Source organism: Nannospalax galili, unplaced genomic scaffold (genome assembly GCF_000622305.1).
Source record: "Nannospalax galili isolate Female #2095 unplaced genomic scaffold, S.galili_v1.0 scaffold182, whole genome shotgun sequence".
Lineage (NCBI taxonomy): Eukaryota > Metazoa > Chordata > Mammalia > Rodentia > Spalacidae > Nannospalax > Nannospalax galili.
The window spans coordinates 576,163-600,587 of record NW_008348662.1 but is presented as its reverse complement, the minus strand read 5'-3'; the positions used below and the strand labels follow the sequence as shown (position 1 = coordinate 600,587).

At 45.9% G+C, this 24,425-nt stretch overlaps 1 protein-coding gene across 1 annotated transcript in view; it reads left to right on the top strand.

Annotated features, from left to right (window-relative positions):
- Kiaa1211l (KIAA1211 like) overlaps positions 1 to 19,468 on the top strand; it is a gene marked incomplete at its 5' end in the record, with an annotated part of 29,329 nt that extends 9,861 nt beyond the window's left edge. The window contains 4 exon segments of the mRNA XM_008845910.2: positions 1,112 to 3,239; positions 16,196 to 16,365; positions 17,615 to 17,759; positions 18,655 to 19,468. Coding sequence (XP_008844132.2) covers positions 1,112 to 3,239; positions 16,196 to 16,365; positions 17,615 to 17,759; positions 18,655 to 18,797 — 2,586 coding nt within the window.
- Between the last annotated feature and the right edge of the window lie 4,957 nt (positions 19,469 to 24,425).

The following is a 24,425-nucleotide window of genomic DNA, read 5'->3' as shown; positions in this document are numbered from 1 at the left end:
AACAGAAGGACAGAACAAAACAGCCGGAGTGACTGATTCTGAAGGTCTGATGTCATAAACATTTTTAAATAATCAACCTCAGGACCCTCAACCTTTGGATTATTTTCACATATTTCTTTTATTGGACTTGTATCTACCTTGATTTCCATTTTCTTCCTAAGAGGAGGCATTACAGACGGTAAGGAGGAAGCCAGATTAGAACCTGAATCCCAGAGACCTTTCAGAAAGAAATGTCACAAGGCAACGTAGGGGTGGCATGTGCTTTAGAAAGCCAGAGAAGGGAGAATCATAAACTCAAGCAAGTTTATCTACAGGAGGCAAAGATTGAGGCAGTCTTCAAGGCCACGGGTGGTGTCCCTGAGGTGCAGAGCAAGAGGCGTAAATCAGGCCCAGCATCTGGCACAACAGTAACCCTGGTTTGACTTGAGACTGGGTGAAATAGTGTAAGACCAGAGAATATAAGACTTTAAATTTAGCTGAGGTTTTTAGATTTTATTCTATAATCTCTGATTAGTAATTCACCATGATACAAATGACCTTTTAGGAAAACCATCTGGCTTTGCTATGAGAATGTATCATTGGAGAGTAGAGTCATGGGACCCTACATTGCAGCACAGGACTGGAGAATAGCTGCTGTTCATCGTGGCTGCCTCTTAGCCATCAGTTAGCTCAGCCTTGGCCAGGGTGTCCATGCCTCTGAACTCCTGACTGTCCCAATGCAGAGAGACAGTGGCAGTTTCTCACTTGGATGAATCCAGGGTTAAATGAAATAAGTCTAAAGCACAAAGCATGGCTGATGGTTGCCCTGGGTTGGTCCAGTCCCTCTGCTTCACTCCGTAGAGCAGCACCCACTTGTTTTGTGGCTTGAACACATGAGCTGTGTTTATTTTGAGGGCATAACTGCCATGGTTCTGCTGAATTTATGAGCCAAGGTTCGAAGTGGACCAATAAAAGAGATCTGAAGACATCAGTGTGTGGTATCTACATCAGTGTCAGCTTTAGAGAGCTACTGCATTTTCTAAACCATAGTAAGCCTTAGAGGAAGCAAGGAAGTCATAGGCTGCCTAATATTTGCTGCACTGATGGTGTCTCTTGCCTTTATTTCTCCTAGAGGGCACAGTCTGAATCGCTGAGCGATCTGACATGCACCCCAGAGGAAGAAGAAAATGAAAAGAAGCCATTGCCCCAAGTCAGCACAGGAGAGAACACCAGCTCTGGGCAGCAGGATTTGATGCTGGACAGACAGCCTGAGACTGGGGGACCTGCCACCTTGCTGCCCCCTGGAGGGGCCCGTGCCAGACGAGCCCGCCTACAGCACAGCCCAGCACTCAGTGCCAGCATGGAAGAGGGGGCCTCCCCTGGAGATGAGCCCTCAAGTCGCCCAGCCACACCAGATGTCACTGAGTCCAGGGCAGTCTCAGCCCCTCACTTGGAGTCCTCACCTCTGCCAGAAGGGTCCCCATACCACGTACCCCACAGTGAAGTCCAGAAGGAAGAGCTGTCCATCCCATATCTCCAGGTAGAGGGTACAGCTGAGGAGGTTTGTATTTCTGGAGATGTGGAAACTCCATTATCTACTGATGTCCCCGAGAGGCACATGGCACCTTCCCAAGAGGACACAGCACCTTCTGAGGAGGACATAGTACCTTCCAAAGAGGACATCATGCCTCCCAAGAGAGACATGACACCTCCCAGGGAGGACACACCACCTCCCAAGATGGACATGGCACCTCCCAAAGAGGACACAACACCTCCCAAGATGGACATGGCACCTCCCAAAGAGGACACAACATCTCCCAGGATGGACATGGCACCTCCCAGGGAGGACACAACACCTCCCAAGATGGACATGGCACCTCCCAAAGAGGACACAACATCTCCCAGGATGGACATGGCACCTCCCAGGGAGGACACAACACCTCCCAAGATGGACATGGCACCTCCCAAAGAGGACACACTTCCCAAGATGGACATGGCACCTCCCAGGGAGGACACACCACCTCTCAAGATGGACATGGCACCTCCCAAAGGGGACACACCACCTCTCAAGGGGGATATGGTACCTCCCAGGGAGGACACAACACCTCCCAAGATGGACATAGCATCTCATGAGGGGGACACAACATCTCCCAAAATGGATACACCACCTCCAAGGAGGGACACGGCATCTCCTGAGACTGTCACTGTCACCACGTTGGAGACAACCTCAGATCCAGAGGGACAGGACCAAAATTTCCAGAAGGAGGAGGAGCTGACCCTGGTGGTGCCCAGGCCTGAGGGAGCAGGGACAGAGTCCTCCACTGCTCTGGCACGGAGTCCTCCAGGGCCCAAGAGCTGCCTGAAGCACAGGGCCGCAACCGTGGACACTGCCCCTGGTGCGGCCCCTGTGGAGTCGCCTCAGGGGGAGCCCAGCCCTGGTGCCCAGGGCAGAGCTGCGGTGCCCTCGCTGCGCCCCAGACCTGCCCATGCTTCGGCGCAGCATGGGGGTCCTGAGAGGGCTGCCCTGGGGCGGAAGAGCGACCGGGGAAGCGAGCAGCGCAGCGTCAAGAAGTTCTCAGTGACCTCGTGCAGGGCGCGCTCCCGTGGAGGCAGCTCCCGGCCTCTGGAACATTCTGGGCGTGCACCTGCGGTGGGTCGTATGCCCCTGCTGAAGAGTGGCCCGGCCTGGAAAAGCGAAGCCGCTCTCGATGACCTCCAGGTGCTGCCAGAGCCCCAGGACCAGAAGGCAGAAGGCAACCCTCGGGACTCAGGGGACATGGGGACTAGCCAGGCAGGACCAGGCAGGAGCCCCCAGAATGTGGAGCCAGGGGCTGCTGTGCAGGAACCAGCCCCAGAGGAGGACCTCAACCCCTTCCCAGTCAAGCTGCGGTCCACCTCGCTCTCACTCAAGTATAGGGATGGTGCTGCACAGGAGGCCAAAGCCGTCAAGAGGTACAGTGCCGAAGTCAGGCTGGAGAGGGGCAGCCTGGCTCTGCTCCCCAAGGATGAGCAGAGTCTCGTCGGGGCTACCCCCATCCTGAGAGGCGCCAGGTCTCCCAACGGGCAAGGAAAAGGGAAGGCCAGGTCTCCTGAACAACCCGGCGCCAAACCACCCCTGCCCAGGAAGCCACTTCTGCAGAGCCTCACCCTCCAGTACCCACCTGTGGGCCTGGACGCCAGTCCCGGAGAGCCTGAGAAGGTCATCCCAGTCATCTTACCCCCTGAGCCCAGGAAGGAGAAGTCACCACACCGGGCAGCTGGTAAGAGCCTTGTAGGATAGGGTATGAGAATAGGTGGGCTGGGGGAAACTCAGATTCACTGGAATGTGTCGTGGGATGTCCACAAAACTTGTAAAACCAACTGACCAAACACTCCAGATACCAACCTTGGTACAAGCAAAATTAAAAGAAAATTTATGAGCTAGGGCCTGAAGATGTCACTCTTGCATAGTAGGTGCAAGACCCTGGGTTCAAGCCTCAGCAGAGGAAAAAAATGATGAAATGTGTTAAAAATAGTCGGTTTGGAGAGAGGGTTTAGCAGGTGAGATCACTTGATCTCGCAGAAAACCTGGGTTCAGCTTCCACACCCACATGTGGTGACTCACAACCATCTGTAACTCCAGTGTGAGGGCATCTAATGCCTTCTTCTAGTCTCAGTAGACACCTGAACTCACAAATGCACATAATAAGCACGTATGTGCGCACGTGCACACACACACACACACACACACACACACACACACACACACACACACACACACACACACAGAATTGTTTTTTAAAAGAGGACCACAATAGAGGATAGATATAAGAATTTTGTGTAAGTCGAGTACATTATTGGAGACACAAGAAGATTGGCATTCCTTCCTGTTCCCTAAGGGAGGTTCTGTTAGGATGGGGGCAATATTTAAGAACTTTTAAAAGCAGTCATTTTTAAAATGAACAAAGACAAAGTAGATGATTTTTCCCTCTCTTTGACTTATTTAGGAAGTTTCGGATCAAAAGAAATTACTAAAAGTGGGTGTTTGCAGCACAGATAAAGAAACATTCATTGCTAGTTTATGTTATTAATGGAAAACAAAACTATACAACCGGATCACATGTGTGTGTGATAGAGGCCCTAGAGAAAACTTTTCCATGGCAAATTTTATTTTTAAATGTTCCAGGCTATTTTTAAGTAGCTCCTAAAAGACTAGGAGTCCACTTAAATACTACACTGTGGGACAGAGAGGAGCTCAGACTTGGTGGCTCTTTTGGGGAATCCTGAAGCCTAAAAGAAAGATGCAGATGCAAGAAAAATGCATTATGGGAAGCCACATAAGCACAAGTCCAAACGTGCTAATCTTTTCTCTCTCCATATAGAAAGTTAATAACCATGCAGTGCATATGGCGCTTTGAGTTCCTAGTTGATTCTAAAGGATGCAGGCAGTTGCAAAGAGCCTTAGGGGATGACTTTCTTGGTCCCTGAGCCCCTTGACTCAGTCATGAATTTTTGCTGCCGTAGCTTCCTCCTAGAATAATCAACGAGGGAGCTTGAGGGGAGGGTCAAGTCCTGGCTGATGATTTGCTCTGCGTATTTTCAGAGCATTATTGGAGCAGCTATAGAGCAATTCAGAAAGCCGTTATAATAGCAAGGACAGTTGCTCTGTGTCGATGAAACCCTGACATCAGCACCATCTCCCTCTATGGCCTGGAACTAGAAATGTCTCTCAGGGGCCTACTGAAATGAGCAGAACTCAAAAACAGGATACTTGGAGTCCTTGTTAGAGCCAGAAGAGAAACTTCAGGGGCCATGCATAACCCTGAATTACTGTGACCTCCTCAACACTATAAACTATCCAGGATGGGCAGAGACAGGAGGATTATGGGTTGGAAGCCAGCCTGAGCTAAATTAGTGAGATCCAGTCTCATAAGTAAGTAAATATAAATAAATAAATAATAAATAGATAAATAATAAATAAATAAATAAATAAAGCAAGCCCAGGATGATGTGTAGTGAACCTACTGTTTTGTTTTGCTTTTAGTTTTATAAAAAAAAGGTGACCCAATATTTACTTATTGAGGACTTTGCTTAAGGAACCAAGAGTTGCCTTTTGGATTGATGTATAGTTTTCTCCGCCACAGAAATAATAGTCAACTGAATTCCCAAGTGAATGAATTTAGGTTCCTTTTATGGGACCGGGTAATGATTTTTATTTTACTGCAAAGGGGAGAGAAGAAAAATGGACCACATTCAGTTCTGAAGCCACCTTCCCGGAGGGAAATTATGAAAAACAATTGCCAGGACCAACCATGGGTGCTGCCTGGTCCCTTCCCCTTCAACCCCACTTTGGGGGTCTGTGGGCTGCCTCAGGCAGATCAGAGCAGATCTCAGGTCTCTGTTGTGCTCCATCTGTGAAGCAGCCTCCATACCTTCCCCATAAACTGGTCTGTTTGTGGTTTAATTCATTAGTATTACTTCTCATCCTGGCTGTTCCCAAATTATAGCAGCTGGAGACAATTTAATTCATATAAAACCTATAGATAATGAAAGTTTTAATAACAGTGTTCATCTGTTTTTTACAAAGAATCAATTCTTGCTATTTATTATCTTGTGGCAGCAAGTACTTTGCCCAGAGTTCCCAGATGGGCTGCTGTCTACCCCATCCTCCTCCAGGGCATACACACCATAAAGTGAGATCATTGAAGTGTCCCAGATGGGTGCACAGTTCTACATTCTGCTCCAGTGGTTCCAGCTGTTTTGTCCCCAGTGTTGCTGCTTTCTTGCACTTTGGCACTCTGTGTTCCCTTTGAAGTCATAGAGAAACCTTTCAGGAGAGGGAGTTGGGAAGTATGCAGTGGTTGTTGCAATAAACACAGGAGTCCCAGTTTGTCAAAGGGGCTGGGTATCCCAGGCCCACCATGAAGTGGCTACCACAAGCCCAGTACTCTTCTGTGCTTCTCACCACAAAGGAGGCTTGTTTGTAGACCTGGGCCATACTTTGCTGATCTGTCATCAAGGGAAAATGGTCCAGGGTTAGTTGACTTACTCATTTTCCAGGACATTATCCATCTTCATGCCAGACCAATCCATCCCAAAGTCTAAATTACGGGTGAAGAAGCAGCTTCCTTGCATACATGGTGTGAATTAAGACAGTGGACGTAGTATCTGGTTGAAAGCATATGGAAAAAGTCCAGAGCTGCCAGGCCTAGGGGTACATGCTGGGAATTCCATCTACTCAGGAGGCTGAGGCAGGCAGGAGGCAGATTTGAAGCCAGTCTCAACAACTTAGCAAGACCCTGTGTCAAAGTAAAAATTTTTTAAAGGGGCTGAGAATATATCCCAGTAGCAGAGAGCTTACCTAGCGTACACAAATTCAATCCATTATGCCTAGCTCAATTCTTTTGGAGGCATACCCACATGTATCTTGAACATTTTAGGAAAACTAACCTTACTTACACCTGTGTTCCTTTTTAGTCTTATCCATCCCTTCTCAGTCCTTTCCTGAGTGAATGCTGTCAACCCTCTGGCATCTGTTTCCCAGCCTTTTCTGTGCTTCTCAATTGTTGTGATGCCTCAGAAACTGGGACATGTCGCTGTGGAGGAACACAGTTCAGACTGAAACCTCTTACTTCCCTCATCAGTGGGTGCCTCCCAGCCCAGGGACCTCTCTTTGGTGCCCCTGGCACTAGATAATGAAACAGATCAGTAGTCACCAAGGGTAGCTGAAGGGTCTGTCTACAAAAAAGTCGGAAAAGTGAATTCCTTAGGGCATTGACTATCCTATATTGTATTTGTGGCAGTTTTCCGAAGCTAAGCATGTGTCAGAGCTCATAGAACTCGGCAACAAAGAAAGGAAATTCTACTCTGTGTAAGTTTTAAGATAATTTTTAAGTACACAAGAAAGACATAGCAGCCTCCTCCCTACCCCTTTCTGAATGTCTCTAATCCCACCCCACAGAGAGACCCACCACAAAGGGACTCATGTCCACTGCGCACACTGCAGTCTGTCCATGACATACCAATATAGGTACATGAATGCTTTATTATTACAAAATGCTTTCCATATCAGTTTACCATTTGATATGTGCAGTCCACAATCAAGCAAGGGCATCTTTCCTGATTGGTATGAGTGACTTGATCTCATTCTTTTTGTTGTTGTTGTTGTTCTTTTTGAGACAGGGTCTCCCTGTAGCTCCAGCTGCCTGAACTCACTCTGTAGACCAGGCTGGCCTTGAACTCACAGAGGATCCCCCTAGCTCTGCCTCCTGAGTGCTAGGATTAAAGGCATGCACCACCAGGCTGGCAGTCTCATTCTTTGAAGTGTGGTCTAGGTCTAGTATGTGTACCACATTTTATCTAACCATTCCCTGCTGAAGGGTACTGTGTTTGTTTTGAGTCTTTTCCCTCCTGGTCCCCATGCTGTGGTCACCATTCTGGCCCATTTCACTGGTGCATCACACTGTGGTCTCTCCAGGACTGATTCCTAAAAGTGGACTCCAGTTCATAGGCTATTTGAGATTTTAGAAGGCGACTCCAGATTTCTCTCCATGACAGTGCGTTGATCTTTGTGTCCTCCCACACAGTGGAGTCTGGTGTCCCCTACTTCGTTCTCCAACACCCTCCTCAGCTTTAGGTGAGGTCAGTTAGTCTATGCCCCACCCATACCTGATCTGGTGGAAGAAAAATGTCAGTCATGTTGCACAACATGGTCAGTGAGTTTTGACCATCTGGATAAGAAGCGCTCTTACCCGCCCCCATCCCCACACCAACACCCACCTTGTCATTGTTTTCACAGTCCTGGGAGTTGAATCCAAGGCTTAGCACATGCTAGGCAAGTGCTCTACCACTGAGCTATATATCCCCAGCACAATATTCCCCTTCTTTAACCTGACCTTCCTCCAACTCTCTCCCCACATCTAGCTGTGGAATGTTCCTCTTTAAAGATTTTTCCATGTCTTTCCATCATGTATGGAGTAGGGTTGAAATGCCTGGGTAAGGCACTTAAGGTATTTTAGATTCTGTCCAGAGCCAACAATTCTGTGCTCTGAGTTCATTTGCTTTTCCCCAGGCCCCTGTCTCTTTCCTGAGTCTGTCATACCTCTGTTGTATGGAACACATATCAGCCTGGCCTGTAACTGAGCTCCCTGAGGACAGGGTTTGAGTAACCCTGTATGGGACTCCTGGCTTCAGAGACCCATCTTCAGGCTGTGTGTGTCTATATCTGTGTCCAGATAAAGGGGTAAGGAAAAAACTTAGAAACACGTATTTAGAGGTTTTTAAAGATTTTACTCAGAGCTGTTCCAGAGCCAGGTGAGTTTCTTAAATGCCAAGCATATTCCCTCCTATGTAAAATGAGGTTACTAGTAAGTAAGAGGTACACAGAGCAGAAAAGGCACTACCCATGACATGTGACACCATTTCACAGTGCAGAAATATTTTCCTAAGGCGGTACCAGTTTCCTCATCTCGATGGCATAGAACACAGTGTGACCAGGATTCTCCTGTCCTGGGTCAGACTAAGGTGCCAGATGGAAGACACCAGACAGTGCAGGATTTGGCAGGTCAGGGCCAAACCACCCTGAGAGGAAGGGATCAGGGAACTCGCAGGACATTCTATAGACAGCACAGCCACAGCTCTGTAGCTCCCAGGAACTGGGCACCTTGGACACTCTGAGTCTCCTAAGAGATATCATGAAATTTCTTGGAAAGCTGGCCATGTGTTCCCTGCAGAGGACTTTGGAGGACCCATAGACCACTGGGTCTATGGGGGATCAGGGTTCTTTGTGACTTTCCTGTGGCCTCAGGACCTGATAAGCCACCAAGAGAACAAGAGAGCACTCGGAGTATCTGCAGCCCAAAAGGTCTAAAACTGAACAGGAATCTTCCAGAGTCCTTCTGAACATCTGTCTCACACAGGGCAAACCCATTGAGATAGTGACAGATGTCAATCAAAGAACTCTGCTTATCCTCCCACCCCCTCCTCCTGGACCAGCAACCCTTGAGAAAGGCACCTGGCCCCAGCTCAGACATCTTACCTTCGGGGAACAGGGAAACTCAACTTAACTCAGGGGCTATGCATTCTAATTTCAGTTGAGGACACTTTAATCTTCCTGTGGACATTTGGCCATATCTAGAAACATACTTTATTGTCACAAAGAGGGTGGGGTGAGGGGATAAAGATAGTGAACACCTTCCAATATAAAGAATAGCACCCCATGGTACAGAATTACCATCTAGAGAGCAGCAGGTTCAGTAGGGAGATAGTGGTTGTATCAAGAACTCATGGGAGATAGTGGTTGTATCAGGAACTCATGGGAGCACACTCCTTAATATTCAAGAGACTTGATGCTGTGAGTAAAGATCAGAGGTCAGAGTGTCCTCACATCCCAGCCTTGTTACATAGTAGCTATGTGAACCTGGGCAAGTCATTTACCCCATAAACCTCTGGTATATTGGGTCTGAAAGGTATATCCTGAGGAGGGTTGTAAGGGTCCTTATTGATAGATAAAAATAGCCGTATGACAAATAGGGTTGATCAGGAGAAAGCAGAGTTTATTAGCAAAGGAACACATGGGACAGATTCCCTTCCCAGCAGGGAAAATGTCTCCCTGGGTCATAAGCTGGGGTCTTTTTAAGGGAGAGGCTTCTGCTTCTTGCAGAAGGCAGGAAGATGTATTTTTTTTAAGTTGGGTGGGGTGTGGGGGGGGAGTGGGAGAGCAGGACTGTTAAAACCTGTTCTCTTTAGGGATCAAAGGAAGCCTGCTGTGTTGGCCAGACAGTGGAGAAAAGTCTGCTTCTCTTGACTTCAAAGACCAAGGTGCTTATCAACTCAGTTCCCTTTTCTCAGGAGTTTGAGAAGTCCTTGAGACCCTGTAGGTGAGGAGGCAGGGCTATCTGAACCTTAACACTTATGAGTATAATACTTGCTAGAGTTTGGATCTTGAATGTCCCCCAAAGGCCCATGTATTGTAGATTGGTTCTCACCTTATGAGCCTATTGGGAAGTGGTGGAATGTTTAAGAGACAGGCCTAGTGGAGGCCTCATTGCATTGTAGAAATGGCTCCACGGTGAAAACTTGCCGGATCTCTCTGTGTGGGCAAGCAACTAGACTTGTCTCTCAGTTCCAAGCGTCTCTCAGTTCCAAGCACCTAGTGAGTCCTGATTGTCTTGAAGGGTTTTTTGTATTTACTTTTTTGTGTATATTTGGTGTATGTAAGTATATGTTTGTGTACATGTACACATGAATGTACATGCACATGAAGGCCAGAGGTACATCAGTTGCTCTCTGCCATATTTTTTGAGACAGGGTCTCTCACTGAACCTGGGACTCACCAATTGGATAAAGACTTGCTGGCCAGCAAGCTCCAGGGGCCTTCCTATCTGTCTCCACAGCACTAGGATCACAAACTCATGTCACCATATCTGGCTTTTTGAGTTGGGTGCTAGGGATCCAAACTCACGTCCTCATGCTTACACAGCAGACACTTTACCTCCTGAGCCATCTTCCCAATCCTCTTGTTTGTATTTATTTTTATTGAAGAATTACATATACAGGAAGTACATGCATGATATGTGGGCAACTCAGTGAATATTAGGGGAACTACAAGGTAAGGTTCCTCTGAGCCTCTGGTGTCAGTCAACCGTCAGTATATAATCTTGTTAAATATGAGGTGTGTTTCTGTTCAAAGACACTTTGTTTAATATGAATTCTTGATCCATAAGCATCGAACTTGCAGCTAACAGCATTGTAACTCATGCCTGAAGCCCCTTTCTGATACATACTCTCTCTATAAGATATGTCATAGCCTTCTTGCATTTAGAACCCCAGACAGCACTTAGCACTACTCTTCGGTGATCGTAAACACCGAAAACACCAAGAAAAGGCCTAAATATATGGCCCTAAGTAGACTGAGAGCGGACACTTGTGTACAGTACAAGAAGACAGAGCATCAGCATGTTGAATTTCAGCTGGGAACATCATACCAGGAAATTCAAATTCTCCCCTGCCCAGTGCATATCCACAGTGATGACCATGAAAACCCCATGAACTAGGATCACAAATGCACTTTAGTAAGTATACAAAGTCGCAAATAGAGACTCAACAACTACTGCTTGAATGAGGAAAGGAAGGAAGGGTAGTATAATTCAGATTATAGCTCCTGTCATTAAGAGTGGGAGCTTGCTCTGTGGAAAAATTTCCCACTTTCAAAATGCCCAAAATTTTGAGATAAAGCCTCCAGCAAGGACTGCAAGCTTAAGTTCTTTTATAAGGTTGCCTGGCCTGGCTTCTGGACAGAACTAATGGAGAGCCACTGAAGGCCGCTGGTGTCTGTTGACTGCAGCTGTCTGTAAGCCAGGACAGACAACAGATCAATGAACTTTAAGAAGAGAGCTGGAATCCTTCACACAAGAAGCCTAATATAAACCCTGAAGCATGAATGAGGCCCTGTGTGTTCCACAGACACAGAATCCGTTTCTGCCCCAGAGAGGCATCTCTTAGCATCTGTCTGCACTTCCATGTCCATCATGTAAAGCAAGACTATAGCTAAGGATCTAGAAAGCAAGCAGAATGGGCTGAGCTCTGTTTATTGAAGTATGGAGCCAAAGTCCTCTGTTCTGGCTTCAACCACTTAGGAGATATGGTTAATGGTGTGTCCACTTTAGGTCTTTATTGAGCAAACTCAGGTTTCTTCTTCCCTGGGGAATGTTTTAAAATCTGGGAATGAACTATGAATGTGTGTTTTGTTTTGTTTTTGAGACAGGGTCTTCCTGTAGCCTGCAGCTGACCTGGAACTTGCTATATAGATTGGCTGGTCTTGATCTCAGAGATCCACCTGCTTCTGCCTCCCAAGTTCTGGGACAAAAGACATGTGCCACCATGCCTGGTTAAAGCAGCTATTTTGAAAAATACTTTTATTATTTTAATTTTATGTGTATGAGTATATTGCCTGCATGTATTTTATTTATGTGTATGAGTGTATTGCCTGATGTCCACTTCAGACCTTCATATACATGACCCCGTCATGCAATACCCATAAAAACCAGAAGAGGGTGTCAGATCCTCTGGAGCTGGAGTTATGAACATTTGTTAGCCATCATGTGAGTGCTGGGAATCAAACTCAGATCCTCTGCAAGAACAACCAGTGCTCTTAACCACTAAGCCATCTCCCCAGCCCCCAGATATGCATTTTTAAGATGATGGTTCAAGGGTTCAACACTCATACACATAAAAAATAAAAATAATAAATAATATATATATATTTTATCTTTATTGAGACAGGGTCTCCTTGTAGCCCCAGCTATCCTGAAACTCACTATGTAGACCAGGCTGTCCTCGAACTCACAAAGATACACCTGCCTCTGCCTCCCAAGTGCTAGGATTAAAGGTGTGCGCCACCACACCCGGCCCATCTGTTGGGTGTAGTGGCACACCCCTTTAATCCCAGCACTAGGGAGGCAGAGACAGGCAGTGAGATGGAGGCCAGCCTAGTCTACATAGCAAGTTCCAGATCAACTGGGGCTACAGGGAAACTCTGTCTCAAAATACAAAACCAAACAAAAAGCTATTTCAGAGGCTGGAGGGATGGCTTAATCAGTAAAATGCTTGACACACAGGCATGAGGATTCCCAGCCCCCAATAATGAAAGCCAATCTTGATGATGACATATCTGTAATCCTAGGACTAGGGAGGTAAGACACAGACCACTGGAGCTCACTGGCCAGTCAGCCTAGTCAAATAGGTCAGCTCCAAAAATAAAGTGGAGAGTGATTGAAGAAGACACCAGATGTTGACCTCTGACCCCCAAGAGTGCATCCACAGGTACATGTGCACACATATGAACATGTACACACAAATATACATACACATATATCTTATATACAAATCGCTATATCAAGAAGGACAATATATACCAAGTTTTGAAGAAGTGGAAAAAAATCCTGCCATCCCAGGACAGAGCATCTGCTTTATTTTCTCAGTCGAAGAACAGGGAGCCATTGGAGTTCTCATTCTCCAGTTCACTGGTTCCCACCCAGAAGATGGTATTCTTGACAGCTCTGAGATCCCGGGCTCAGCTATGTCCTGGATCTCTCATGGGATGTGGCCTACCTTTGAGTTTCACCCTTTGAGTTGAACATCCCAAGAGGGGTTCGGTGTTAAGGTTTTGGGGAGTGGCTTATTTGGGGTCATATAAATACAGATAGCTCAGTGGCAATGTTATTGGGTACTTAGGGCCATAAACCTGCCATCTTGGTTTCCCTGTATTTCAAAAAGATATTAGGAAACAGAAATCATTCAGGTAAAAAGGATGTATTCCTATTTATTTATTTATTTACCAGCAGTAACAAAACAGCAGTAGCAGCTGTGGCCTCAGCCAATGCTCTTCAGTCCACATGGGAAAGAAGGAAGGCATGTGGGTGCCAGGCACAGTGCTGGGCTTTGGGAGGATTTGTTCATTGAATCTTCACAACCATCTGGGAGTTGTAGCAGGTTGTCTCTTAGAGTCTTTACTCTCTTTTTGGGAGGTATGGATTCTGCTGTTTTCCTCTTTTATGCTGAATTGAGTCTCAAAAGTGTTCTTGAATCTTCCCAGGAGCACATTGCTAACCTGAGACCCTAAACTCACTCTTAGGAGCCCCAAGGATAATCATTAGCTAGCTGCTCTGTGGTCCTGGCCCAGGGAGAAAGCCTTCATCATTCACACAGCCCACTCACCCCAGCCCTGAGGACAGGCCCGGAAATTATAATCTACACATTATACTTTCCCTAATAAATCCTGAGGTAGGGGAGTATGTTAAGAGAATTTGGAGAAGAACAATTCACCACCTGCTTCTTTGATAGAATCCTATCCTTAAATAAGGTAATGATTTTTCTTAGCTCAGAAGTTGTTTTCTTTGCAGTTGGGTTGTTTGAGGTGAGCGGTGTGGCTCCCCAGTTTCTTGTACCTGCAGCATTCGCCATCTGAAAGTATCAGTCCATGTTTGTTCTAAATTAGACTGTGCCCTTCCTTGCCCTTGCCTGGAAGCTGTGTGTGGGGAGTCAGCCTCTCCCAGACCTTCAGCAAAGGCATCGCACAGATTCAGACATGGGGTTACTGGTCCTGTTGGCTGCAAACCCAGGCATACTTGACAACTTAAGCCCCAAGCCATTCAGGGAGGAGAAAGTGAGATGTCAGAGGCCTTTAGTCAAATCTCCAGAAGATTAAGATCTGTATATTGAAGCAGGAAGACAAACAAAGGAGTGTTTCCCTCTGACTTGATTTGAAGTAATGCCACATCTACATTATCCTGGGATTAGTGACCTTTTGTGCATGTTTAATCTCTGAAGCAATTTTATGGTGCAGCCTTGACCCTAAATGTTCATGCTTTATGGCTGTCGTGTTACAAGCTTTGTCCCATGAAGGCCACCTTATGCCTTGCCTGTGCCTTTATTCCCTTCTGTAGCCCTCCCCAGGCCAGGTATAGCAGAGACCCAGAGCCCTGTCTCCAGTGTGAATGTCAAGTACAGGAGGTGGAGGTACAGATCACAGAGTCTGCCTAGGCCTGTGTCACAGAGCAGAATGGCTTGTCACCCAGTTCTGTCCCTACCCACCCTAGATAGGAGTAAAAGTCCTCTGAGTTTTGATATTGTATGAAATGTACAGGTTGGGAAAAAAGACAGGAACCAAAAAGGAAAGAAATGACCAGTGAGAGACCCTGGCTATGAGCCCGACTCAGTGCTTAGTGGTGCTGTCACTGTGGGTTACCTGTCACACAGTGGCACTGCCTGGTGCAGCTTCAGGGTTCACCTGTGGGTCTGCATGTGAATGTAGGCACATGGAAACACACACACACGCACACACACACACACACACACACACACACACACACACATATGCACGAGTACAGTTGGAAACTGCGCCCCCCACACACACAAGCAGCTCAGCAGGTGGTCCCTCTGTGTTTGGAATGGAATGTTACCAGCATTCTCTGGGTACAAGGAATGGAAAAATTACTTCTTGCCGAGCTTAATGTAGTGGCATTATGTGTAAGCCTGAAGTTCCCATAAAGAATATGGGAAGAAAGAATTTGAGTTACTGTAGTCATTCTGAGGTGTCCTCTCTTGGGCCTGGTCCCCAGGGCCCCATCCTCGATCCAGACCCCGGGCCCCATCGTCGGTTCATGGCCTCCTCTCTATATAACCTTTCTGCTCATGCTTAAAATGCTTCTTTTAGCCCAAATGGAATGATCGAATGTACGGCATAAGGAATTTACTAGAACTATGTCTTATAGCCTTGGGCTAAGAGGTGACTGGAGTAAGAGGCACCTAACACTGAGCAGTGAGGAGGTGGGGGACCACAAGTACACCAGACCTGCTGGGTTTACCCTGACCCTCAATAGGACACTGCTAGGCCTCTGATTTTATACTGGGATTGGCAAGTTTCTCTTGCTGTGCATTTAGTCTTACCAGAATTTTCCAGACTATGTTGTTAACTGAGCGAGTAAGTACAAATTCAGAGCAAAATTCTCATCTATCTCCAATATGCATAGGCAGCCACTCCTGACCAGCACACATGAGGTGTGCAGAGAGAGTGCACCACTGGTCACCAAGGGCAAAGAAATGGTGGGAGGAGAGCAGAGAAGGCTAAGAGAAAAGTAAAATCCCAGAGAGACAGGCTGTGAGGACTCTGCGGAGCAACAGAGAAATGCAGTCTGTGTCGAACATGTAGCCACCCAGCACTTTCCGTGTTAAACGGTGACAGGTCTCTAGATAAGGAATAAAACACGAGATGGTTTTATAAATGGGTGTCTTATCCCACAAAGAGAAGCTTATGCTTACCATTGTTAGGACACTGGTGTGTTTACCATATTGAGTAAATTGGGAATGGGAGATTGTGAACTGGTCCCAAATGAAAAGATTCTATTTAAAAAAATCTTATCTGTGCATGTATTTTTATCTCCTCTTAGAAAGAATTCCCTTGGTAAAAACTGGCTTTAAAATGGGTGTTGAGCAGTTGTATTTAATTTTTGTCTGTGTGCCTCAGACTAGAGATAATCTCTTTGGTGCATCTTTAGAATAACTAAAGTTGGCTAAAAAAAGGAAACAGTCTCATCAGAGAGTCTCCCAAACTCCAATCCTCAACCCCCACCTTACCCTACCACCCCTGTCCCCTAAGCCAAAGAAATACACCCCCCTGTGGGTGAGACTGAAGAGGAAGACTAGGACTCTCTTGCCTAACTTTGTGCCTTTACTGCAGAAAAGGGTCAGCCTCCTGCTACAGAGAGTCCTGGGGCCGATGGGCAGCCCACACCACCCTGGATCACCATGGCCCGGCAGAAGCGGCGAGGGACCCCAGACCAGCCTCCCAACCAGGAAGACAAGCCTGGGTCACGGATTCTGAAGACGGAAGCTGGAAAGCAAGCCAAGGTGCCTGAGAGAGCACAAGTGGGAAGAGTAAACTGTTTCTGTGGGTTCAGGAGAGAACTGGGGCTGGGGCTGGGGCTGGGATCACAGAGGTCCTACTTGAACGTCACAATGGCCATACCTCTGGTAACTGCTGACATGCCATTGAGGACCAGTGAGTCAAAGTCCAAGTGTTAGATTCTAGCCCCCATGGAGGAGCAGTCTGCCAGCTCTTTGCCTGTGCAGGGCTGTTAGGAAGGCAGAGAGACAGAGCTCTGCTCTGGCCTCCTAGGTAACGCAGCTCAGCCTCTGGAAAAATTGAAGGCAGTTTAAACATCTCCTTTAGATACATGGTGACAATGTCAGCAGCTCCATCTCAGCTCTTTGTGCAATGATAAACGAGCCCCGGCTCTTGCTGCTATCCCAGCTGGCTGCTGGTCCCCTTATTTCTCACCTGGTGCCTCATGTCCAAAATCTGAAGTTCCATTTTGCATTCAACTGAAAACAGCTTTCCCCAACACAAACAACTGTGCTTAGAAGCAGGCTGAGATTTTTGTATTCTTTTGTATTCTGCTTTTATATTCTTCCACTGGCCACTGTGATAAGTGCATTTCTGCCATGTGGGAAAGGGAGCCTGCACCTGTGGCAGGACCTGCTTTCCTTCTGCTAAACCAAACCTCGATTATACTCAGAGCTGAAGACCTATATGCAGTGCAGACTAGGGGAAAATAAAGAAGAAATGCTAAGCCTGGTGTGGTGGCGCACACCTTTAATCCTAGCACTTGGGAGGCAGAGGCAGGTGGATCTCTGTGAGTTCAAGGCCAGCCTGGTCTACATAGTGAGTTCTAGGACAGCTGGGACTACAGGGAGACCCTGTCTCAAAAAGATTTAAAAAAAAAAGAAGAAGAAGAAATGCTAGCCTGTTTCCATGTTTCCATGTTTCCATGTTTCACAAAGCCACAAAACTATTTCCAACCCAAATTTGTTTTGACTTTCTCATGGAATCCTTGCCCTCCACCCCCTGGGGCTGAGGCTGTATTATAAGAACAGGGAAGAAGCCATCATGCCCATGTGGGCTGGGTCGGGCCGGGCACTAGTTTGAGTTCTGACATTTTGATGGGGGACATTAGTGAGCCGACACGCAGAGTCCTCCCCAGAAAGTGCCAGTGGCACTGTTCATCCTGGGAAAGATGCCTTGTGGCTTTCACTTTGGGCGTTTGCCCCTCTGTGTCTGCATGGCTGGACAGTGTGTGTCTTACTTATATCTCCATAGGAGCCCTTGAAGCAGGCTGACTTTGTCCGCAGCAAGTCTTTCCTGATGACCCCTGCTAAGCCTGCTGTGACTCAGAGGCAGGGGTCAAAGCTCAGCCTCAAGGAAGGGCTGCAGAGAGGAATCTCACTGTCCCATCAGAACTTGGGTATGAGGTTTGGCATGTATCTCCACACACTTTGCTATCACTGTCGTGGACTTTTCTTGTGGTCTGAGTTTGTTTTGTTGAGTCATTCTCCATATTTAAGGTTTTTTTTTAATGCAGCTTTTATTGAAACAAATTTACATACCATAAAGCACACCCATTTTGAATGTACAGTTCAGTGGGTGTATCTTTATAGTGAGATTATAAATGTATTTGCAGAGGTGTGCCCCCATTGTAGCAATCTAAGAACAGAGCATTTCCCTCACACTATAAAGAAATTCATACCATTTGCCATGCTCCCTTCTCTAGTTCTGGGTAAACACCAGCCTACCTCATGTGTCTGTAAGAACTGACTTTCCCAAATACGAAATCATAAAATATGCCTCCCTTTCTGTTTACTGTCTTTGAACATAATTATTCTGAGATCACTATGGTTGGATGCATCAGTTATTTTAATGATGCTGGGGCTTGAATCCAGGGACTCTTACTTATTAAGTACATACTCTCCCACTAAACTACACCCCTGGCTCCAGTATTTCTTAAATTTTATTTATTTTGCATTGTGGTTAAAGACACGCAAGAAATTTGCTTTCCTAATCATCTTCAGGTGGATGGTTATGAAGGTACTGGGTTCATTCCCATGTGCAGCCTACCTCTACACATTGAACCCTGAACACTCCTCGTCTCATCACTCTCCCAACACTGTCTAAGCCTGCTCTTGCGCTTTTTTAATCATGTAAATTCCATATTCTAAGCTCCGGCCTGCTTTACGCATTTACATATCAATGAATTGTATGTTCTGGAACACAGACTGTAACATATTTGAAAACATGCAAGAGGCTTAAGTGAAAATCCATACTAATGTCTCATGTTTTCATTCGTTTTGTCTCCTTTCCAGCAGCTCAGGCTGCAGGGATGACAGAGAAGGAGTTGCATCAGCTGAAGAGAGCCAGTTACACCAGTACAGATCAGCCATCCTGGATGGAACTTGCCAGAAAGAAATCTCAAGCTTGGAGCGACATGCCCCAAATCATAAAATAGATTGGCAGCTTGCTGATGAAGAATGGCCACTGTGTTGACAGGCCACTTAGTTTAAAACTGCCAATAAATCATGGCAAACAGACTGTGAAACTTAAGATTGATTTTATCATCAAGTTATGATGAGCTCCAGGAAGAGAAATGAACCAGGCAAAACAAAGACAAACAGCAGCAATCCTGGACCAGAGGGGCCCCAGCAAAAACAACACCGAAAAAGTCCAGGAACGAGTTTCTGTGCTGTAGTGCGAATGTGAGCCTTTTCAAATCCCTTTGGCAAAGAGGCCCTAGACAGGGCCCAGAATGGAAATGAAAAGGGGCTGTGTATGTCAGATGCCCTGCAAGAGCCTCCAAGGAGCCTCCCAGGAGCCCTGGGATCTGCACTGTCACTCGCCATCAGCCTGTGTCTCTGGCCACTGTCTTGCTGTGGACCTTGTCTTCTCTGTGTTTACTTCTAGGCATGACATTGATAGTAAAAACAAGGGCGTGGTTTCCGAGAACAGCTACTAAACACTCAGATGATCTGAAGATAGCTGCTCTGAGGAGAGGAAGGATCGTGGCAGGGTTTGTCAATTCATAGACTGTTTCCAAAAACTAATTTTTCAACTTTTCCACTAGGCATCTGTGTCCTGAACCATTGCACAGTGCATTGCCTGTTTAATAAAAGGTTTCAAACATGCCTCTGTTATATGTGTAATGTTATTTCTCCTCTCTGGGACCGTCCTCCAACCCTGTGTTAATGGCAGTGTATTGAGTTCCCCTCACACCTCATTGAAAATCCCAGTTGGGTAGGGAGTTTAAGTTTTGGGGTTTCAGATATTTTGCTTTTGTTTGTTTTGTCTCAACAGAAATTTCAGTGATTTGGAGAAGAAAGAAGATAATGTAAGTTTTTGTTGTTTTTTGCCTTTTGGATCTGTGTTGTAACAATTAAAAATATCAAATTCTTAAAGATTTCTTACACTTTAGCATCCGATTCATCCGTCCTGCACATTGCCGACAACTGGGTCTCTGCTGCATTAACCAGGAATGTAGGACATGGATAAATCAGGAACAACTTGGAATTTCAGAGTTGCTGTATAATGACTCCTTGATTGGTTTTTAAAACAATTCCAATTTGTTCCTATGAACAAGCTAGTCTCCGTGGGAATTCAGCTGGAATCAAAATCAGTCTGACATAATGATACATTAAATTATAGTTTGATTTTATGTGTCCTAAAGGATTGCCACTTTCAGTGTATTTTCCATCCTCTTGAAAATTATTTTTCTAGCTATTAGTACTATACTAACTGCTTCTGTTGGAAAAGTCTTGGGACAGTTTCTTTTCCAGCCAAACTGATTTCTTAATTACATTCTCTTAGAGAACATGAAACTGGATTCCATGATGATCACATCTACACAAGAACTCTCAACTTAGGCCTGAATAGATTTAACTAGAGAGAAAAAAAATCAGTTTGTCTACAGTGACCCCCACCATTTCTCCCATTGGCAGAGCATTTCAGAGGAACCCTTTGGCAGCAGTAGATTTCACTGCAAGGTCAAAGAGATTTGGCTCAGTTTTGATGAAACAGGTAGTGCTATTTGCTGCTTTTCAGGACATGGTGAGTTAGAAGGGTGCAGATTTTTAGGACAGGAGGAGAATTCACAGGTAGACATCCTGTGGCTCTGACCCTCTGCATGGAGACTGGGCCCTTCTGCCATAACACAGTGAGCTAGATAAACTTGGGAATGATCTCTAAGTCTGGAGTGGCCAAGAGATGGTAAAAGACTGCAAGGAGTCACCAGCCTTAGTTTCTCTGACAAGAAAGAAGAGCTGGGCACTATCAGAGCCTGTCATGTGTGTTATTTACAATCCTTTCCTAATTCCTTGGGGTAAGTACTTACTTCACTTTTGCAGATGGGGAAACTGAAGCACATGGAAGAAAAAGTCATTGAGGGCCCACATTTTTAAACCTTCCCCTGAAGTAACTTTCCTATTTTTTCAGAAGCATTTGATACAAGGATGACTCTGTGCCCTCAAAAAAAACATCAGAGAGTGCTGAGCTTGACCTTGAGCACTCCTGAGTCTTAGGAACAAGTATGTTCCCTGCTGCCTCTAGGTGGCCCTTATTTCCAACTCCTTTAGCAGGACAAGAGAAAGTGTTGGCTTTCAGTCTTTTTGTATTGGTTTGGGTTTTTTGCTTTTTTTTAAAACATATTTTTACAGTTGTGTGTGGTATTTCTAATTTGAGTCAGGGCCCTCTACAAGGGCCTGGCTCACTCCCATGAACCTGGGTTTGAGAGACTACTCTTGGGGCACACCCATTCTCTTCTGGGAATAGACAGTAAATATATAAAAATCAAAAAAAAAGGAACAGCATCAATGGTGGTAATGATGAACCTAAACCGGCAGTTGGTTTGTGGTAAAAAGAACATTTGAGGCTAAAGGGGGAGGGGTTCTGAGGCAGTGGTCTAATTGTGTAGCTGGTCCCGGTAGCCTGGTCTAAGGTAATGGTCGGGGTGGAAAGAAATAGGCTCAAAACACATTAATCCAGTGTGTGGGAGTTTTGATGTGTAAGAAAGAAAGTGTAAATAAAAGTTGACACAAGGTTTTGGACTGGAACTCTTCGGCAAGGGGCATTCCATTTACAATAGGGGCCCTGAGTGTGGTTAAATCCACAGAAAGGATTTTATCCTAAATGTAGAGTTCCCACTAAGAAGCTAGGGAACATTACCGTGTTGGCAGCTCAAGTTATAGAATTTTAGATGGGACAGGAATTTTTAGATGGGACAGGAGTTTAGATTTTAATTTATTTATTTTTATTGTATGCGTATGAGTGCTATACCTGCATGTATGTAGGGTGCACCTATGTTGTGCAGTGCCTGTGGAGGACAGAAGAGGATATCGGATCCCCTGGATCTGGTGTTATGGACAGTTGTTAGCTGCCATGTGGGTGCTGGGATTCAAACCTAGATCTTTTGCAAGAACAGTCAGTGCTTTTAACCACCTTGCTATCTCTCCAGCCCCATAAAATTCAGATTATTTTAAAAGATGTTTCATTTTTATTTATATGTATGTGTGCCACATGCGTTCAGATGCCCACCTGACTCAGGAGGAGCAACAGGAAATGCCGTTAACCAGCTGAGTTATCTTTCCAGCCCAGGATTCAGATTTGGAAGAGGAAAAGCAGGCTAACAGGACTGATCCTAGGATACTCCAACTCTAGGGGTCTGGAGAACACAGATCTAGTCCTTCTGTGGAGCAGGACAAAAGCAAGAGAGCAGTGATGAAAGGGGAATGATCAGCTGCCTAGGTCAAGGCCTGCAGGGTGAGTCTGGCCCAGTGAGAACAAGAAGGGTTGTTGGCTCTAGGCACACAGAGGGCTTAGTGACCTTGATAAAGCCCTTTCTGGGTACCATTGGCTTGAAGGTGAAGTCAGTCAAAGGCAGCTAGCCTGTTCCAACATTAACTAAAACAGACTTCCAAGACCTTTTATGTGAATAAGAACAGAAGAAATGATGGGATTTTGTGGCTAACAGTTTTGTTTTAGAAGAAATCCACACGGGGTCATGTATGGCTGGGAATAAACTTGTAGAGGAAAGGAGAAAACTGTTGAGGCTGGTCTTTTGGAATACCTTGACCCTCTATGGATTCAGGCAAGAATGAAATGTCCATACCAGTGGGCTGCTCTTGCTCCTGGACATAGGAGCCCTGTGTTTTGATCCAGTTGGCAAGGGACATCCCATACGACTTTCTGATCATATGCTTACCCTGCACCGATTCATTTTCCTTACCTTAATGCTGAGCTTTCATGTTCAGGAAGAAAGGCAGATGGTGCTATTTGGGTACACAGAGCTCTGACAGTCCATGGTACATTCACTGCATCTGTGGTCTCCTTAAGGAGAACAGGTAAAACCCAATTAGACATCAGCAGATTCTATGCGTGGAAAAACCCAAAGCTTTCACTATTCCCAGGCTTCCCATTCCCCTGTACCTCTTTGCACTGAAGACTTCTGCATTCTTAGTGATCATTGCTGTCTTAACCCAGAACGTTAAGACAGCCCCTTCAGCTTTCTGTAGAAATCCATGTACACAAGACACTTTGTGTTTCTATGTATGTGTTTGCGTGCACATGCACATAAATGCACATTTGTGTGTATGAAGGTCAGAGGTCTACGTAGGGTATCTCCCTTAATTGCTTCTCCATCATTTATTTATTTTTTTATTTATAGACAGCACCTCTCACTGAACCTGGAGTTCACTGATTGGCTAGACTAGCTAGCCAGCAAGCCTTGGGGATCCTCTTGTCTCTGGTTCCCAGCACTGAGATTATAGGCATGTGCTGCCTCACTTGACCTTTTACATGAATGCTGGCGGTCCAAACATGTCTTTCTCATGCTTGTGTATCAAGCATTTTACCCAGTGAGTCATCTTCCCAGACCCACACCTGACAGTCTTTGTCTTGATGGTGCCCATTAAACACTTAGGGTAGAGTCATAGTCATTGTGGGTGGAAGGGAATATAGCCCTCTAATCCCAAAGCTCCAGCCACCCCCCGCAGTTGTCTCAGAAATATTAATCCTGCCTTCTGTCTATACTCACATGCCACTCCAAGTGACTTAACGGAACCTCTTCCAAACAAATGTCATCACCTCACTGACAGGAGTCCTGATGAATGCAACTTTCTCCACCTCATTCAAGCCTGTCCTTTGATTAATACTTAAAGTCAACAGCAACAAGATCTGTGTTTCCCAGCATAGACTCCATCTATCTGAGTTGTCACACTTCTCAAAATACCCATTGTGGAAGACTGTCAGCAGTCCTGCGGATCTCCTCCCTGCCCCAGTTAGCTTCCAATAGGCCTAGGGCAGTGGATGCTGTCTCTAACTCGGCCAGCTGCCTGCTTAAGCATAGCCAAGAATGCTTCCCACACATGCTGGGGAGAGAAATCAATAAGAAGACACAGGGAGCAAATACCCAGCCCCCTTGGAGCTTTTAACTTGAAGAAAACACTGTACAACTTCAGCATGTCTGAATTGCCAGGGTTGCTACTCTTGCCCTTTGGGGCTTTTTGTTAGGTAAAAGAAGGGCCCTGTGCACACAAGCAAGATCATACCACTATAATCCATCTGATGACCAGAACAGTTACTAAGTGACTAGCTGGTATAGTGTATAGTGTGGATACAACTGATAACAAAACAGTTGTCAAATCACCAGTTGATGCATAGTGTGTATACTTTAGGTGAGGATGAAATGCCCACACACCTGTGGACCTCTTACTCCTGGAAATGGGAGCCCCATGTTTTGATCCAGCTGACAAGGGACAGCACATATGACAGCCTGGTTGTGTGCTTCCTCTGCTAGCCCTGCAGACAAGCAGTGTCTTGTCAAGGGATCATTCATATCCCAGGTAGCGTGGAGCAGGGTGGTGTGGGATGATGGGCAACTTCTCATTCTAAGAACAGTGTACAGGTTAAATCTCTAGAATTTTTTGGATATTTTTGGATCAAGGTTGTCTTCAGGTAACTGAAACTGTGCATAAGGGGAGATACAGTGTGGAATGTAGCAAAAGTGGGCTGGGAAGGTGGCTCAGTCACTAAGGACTTGCTGTGCAAGTATGAGAACCTGAGTTTGATCCCCCAGAACCCACATAGAAAG